Raw genomic sequence first — 2,854 nt, forward strand, 5'->3', positions numbered from 1 at the left:
CACCTCACAAAGAAAATCACGGTAAAGTTTACAGTAACACAATGAGACATGGAGAGACGCAAGTTACACATAAGGATTCTAGATAGAATACCATGTACAGCAATAAGACGGAGAACGGGTGTGAATGATTTCATGTCAGAAGTGGCAAAAATAAAGTGGGGATGGGCAGGTCATGTTATCAGAACCACAGATAACAGATGGACAAGAAAAATAACAGAATGGATACCCAGAGAAAGTAAAAGAAAAAGAGGAAGACAGAAACAGAGGTGGAGAAATGACTTGACAAAATACAGGAAATATTGGTTTAAAGAAACATCAGACAGAAAGAGGTGGAAGAGTTATAGGAGGGGTATGTTCAACAATAGACTGAGGAACCCTGAAGTAATATCCAGGACAACTACAGGCATAGCCGCATAACCATTGCTTACTAAGCTTTAACTACCGGTATTATACTATACCGATGATCAACAAATCACAACTTTCTTGTTTGCCTTTAGCACAATTCTCTTCACTTTTTAATATCATTAGTAATATTGTCTATTATCATTATCACCATCGTCATCACCCTCATTATAATCGTCACACATCATATATTATTATTACTTAGTAGTATTAGAATTATTAAACAAAGCTTTATAAACGCTTGCAAAAGGATTAACCAAACTGAACCATACATTTTTAAATTTCTGTGTCTTAAAGACCTGTTCTGGGATTAATGGATTTAAGATTGTTTTAAATTACTTATGCCTTTGTATTATAATTATAGTAGGCCTATTAGGTTTATATGAACTAACGTGTGCTGATGCATATTTACATATTTTAGAAGTATTTATTTTGAGTGAACCGAGGAAAGCATTTGTATTGGCTCAAGAACAAGCTTTAGAATTTTAACACTATGTACAAAAGGGGGAGCTGCTGCTGGATACGTCCAGGGGCATAATACCATTACTCTACTATTCATTTTCACAATCTGAAGTCGTTTAATCAGTAGGCCTAAGGTCTGAATCATTATTTCCTGGAATAGATTGAGTCGAGAACATTCTTTGAAGCAGGCATAAAAATTGTATGTATATAGGCATATGCGTAAAATACTAGCTTAATGGAACCCCATGGATTTGAAAGCAAGATATCAAATAACACAACCACTTAGTTACGATATTACAGACATTACGCATGGTTTTAGCATGCCTAATTGGATGAATACATGCCTTAAACTTACCCATGTCTGCGTTTAGACTCCTGATCCAATTTCTTTAACCTATCGAGTTTCGCGAAGGGACGAAATGACAAACTTCCTTCTTCGGCCAAAAATACCTTTAAAAAATGTTTGTACATAAATAAGTTAGACAATCTTCTTGTTTCCCTCCTTCAATCTCAAATCTTTTAAATCGCTTATCAACAAGCTTCCTCTCTAACATCTGCTGATAATTGCCTGCTAGGTTTCCCTTTGCCTTAATTCCTCCAGTAATAGATACAAAGCCGGGGCCCTGGTGAAAAATCCCCTCCCTCTTCATTTTCCAAATTGCATGCAGAGGCCTATATAACTTGCGGTAAAGAAAAATTAAATCATTATTTCAAGTTCACATACGTCTTTAAATATGTTCGATCTTTTTCCCCACATCATTTATCAGTAGGGGCTTAATAATAATAATAATAATAATAATAATAATAATAATTATTATTATTATTATTATTATTATTATTATTATTATTATTATTATTATTATTATTATTATTATATAACCGAGACTATGTGTGAAAAGGCATATACAAAAACCAGTATTGACAGTCTGTGCATGAGAGTGGGGTGTGGCTAGAAAGCCAAGACAGAGGCATTGTTTCTATAGCGTTTAGTGAAGGAAAGCCGAATACAATGGCATGGTTCCAGTGTAGTGGGAGAAATGTGCTGCTTTGGTTTAGCAGACTGCACAGACTGTGTGAGTACTTGCTTTTGTATTTAGCCTTTTTACACATAGTCTCAGTTAAATTGTTTAGTTTTCCACCAATCAGCAGCAAGTCTTACTATCCAAACATATAAGTATTTCCCTGTTTGGATTCTCTGCAGATATTAATAATAATGTTTAAAGGTTTGTATGGCAAAGTAATAATATATTTAATGCTTGCGGTACACAACGTAGATAGTTGCTTCAATCGTCTTCAGGAGCATAATATATGCCTATATATATATATACTGTCTCTTATATAGACATATATATATATATATAAATGAGAATATATATATAATCCTATATAGAAACATGTATGTATGTATATATTCAGTAGCTACAATATCTTCTAAATAATACTTTGCCGTACACGTAATACAATTATATCACAGCTACATTTATTGTTGTTACCATATAGCTGATTAATCAAATCGATTTTCATTGGAGCATATTCACGTGATGTTGACTTTTCCTTTGTTATTGTCTGCTACCTCATTTCATTAAAAGGCAAAGTGGATGCATTAATTTCGCTGAAGCCTTTCAAATTGATATCTGCTCAAACATAAAGCAAAATACGAATGGATTTTGAACAACTCGAGTCATTTGAAATAATTAGAATGAACACAAAATAATGACAATAATATATATACTGTCTCTTATACACATCTAGATGTGTATAAGAGACAGGAAGACTACTTTCTCCAATACAGGATTTAGAACGTAAATGTTTATTGTGAAACTTTTTTTTTTTATTAAAAAGCAATGCTTAACATTTTAATGCTACTATGTAATGTTATCTCTAAAAATATAACTGGGATAAAATTAGCAATACCCACTAGGTAACTGTACAAAACACAGACCTTGCACATTATGAGATCGCTAAATACCAATATTAAAATATGGAGGTA

General features: G+C 32.9%; 1 protein-coding gene across 1 annotated transcript in view; it reads right to left on the minus strand.

The window, feature by feature from the left end:
* Positions 1-2,854, minus strand: part of LOC117101068 — an 11,917-nt gene that overhangs the window by 4,750 nt on the left and 4,313 nt on the right. Inside the window, exon 2 of the mRNA XM_033240932.1 lies at positions 1,220-1,314. Coding sequence (XP_033096823.1) covers positions 1,220-1,314 — 95 coding nt within the window. The remainder of the gene's footprint in view (positions 1-1,219; positions 1,315-2,854) is intronic.

The sequence above is a fragment of the Anneissia japonica genome, unplaced genomic scaffold (assembly GCF_011630105.1).
Source record: "Anneissia japonica isolate Jap-2015-1 unplaced genomic scaffold, ASM1163010v1 scaffold284907_len19403_cov253, whole genome shotgun sequence".
Classification (NCBI taxonomy): Eukaryota; Metazoa; Echinodermata; class Crinoidea; order Comatulida; family Comatulidae; genus Anneissia; species Anneissia japonica.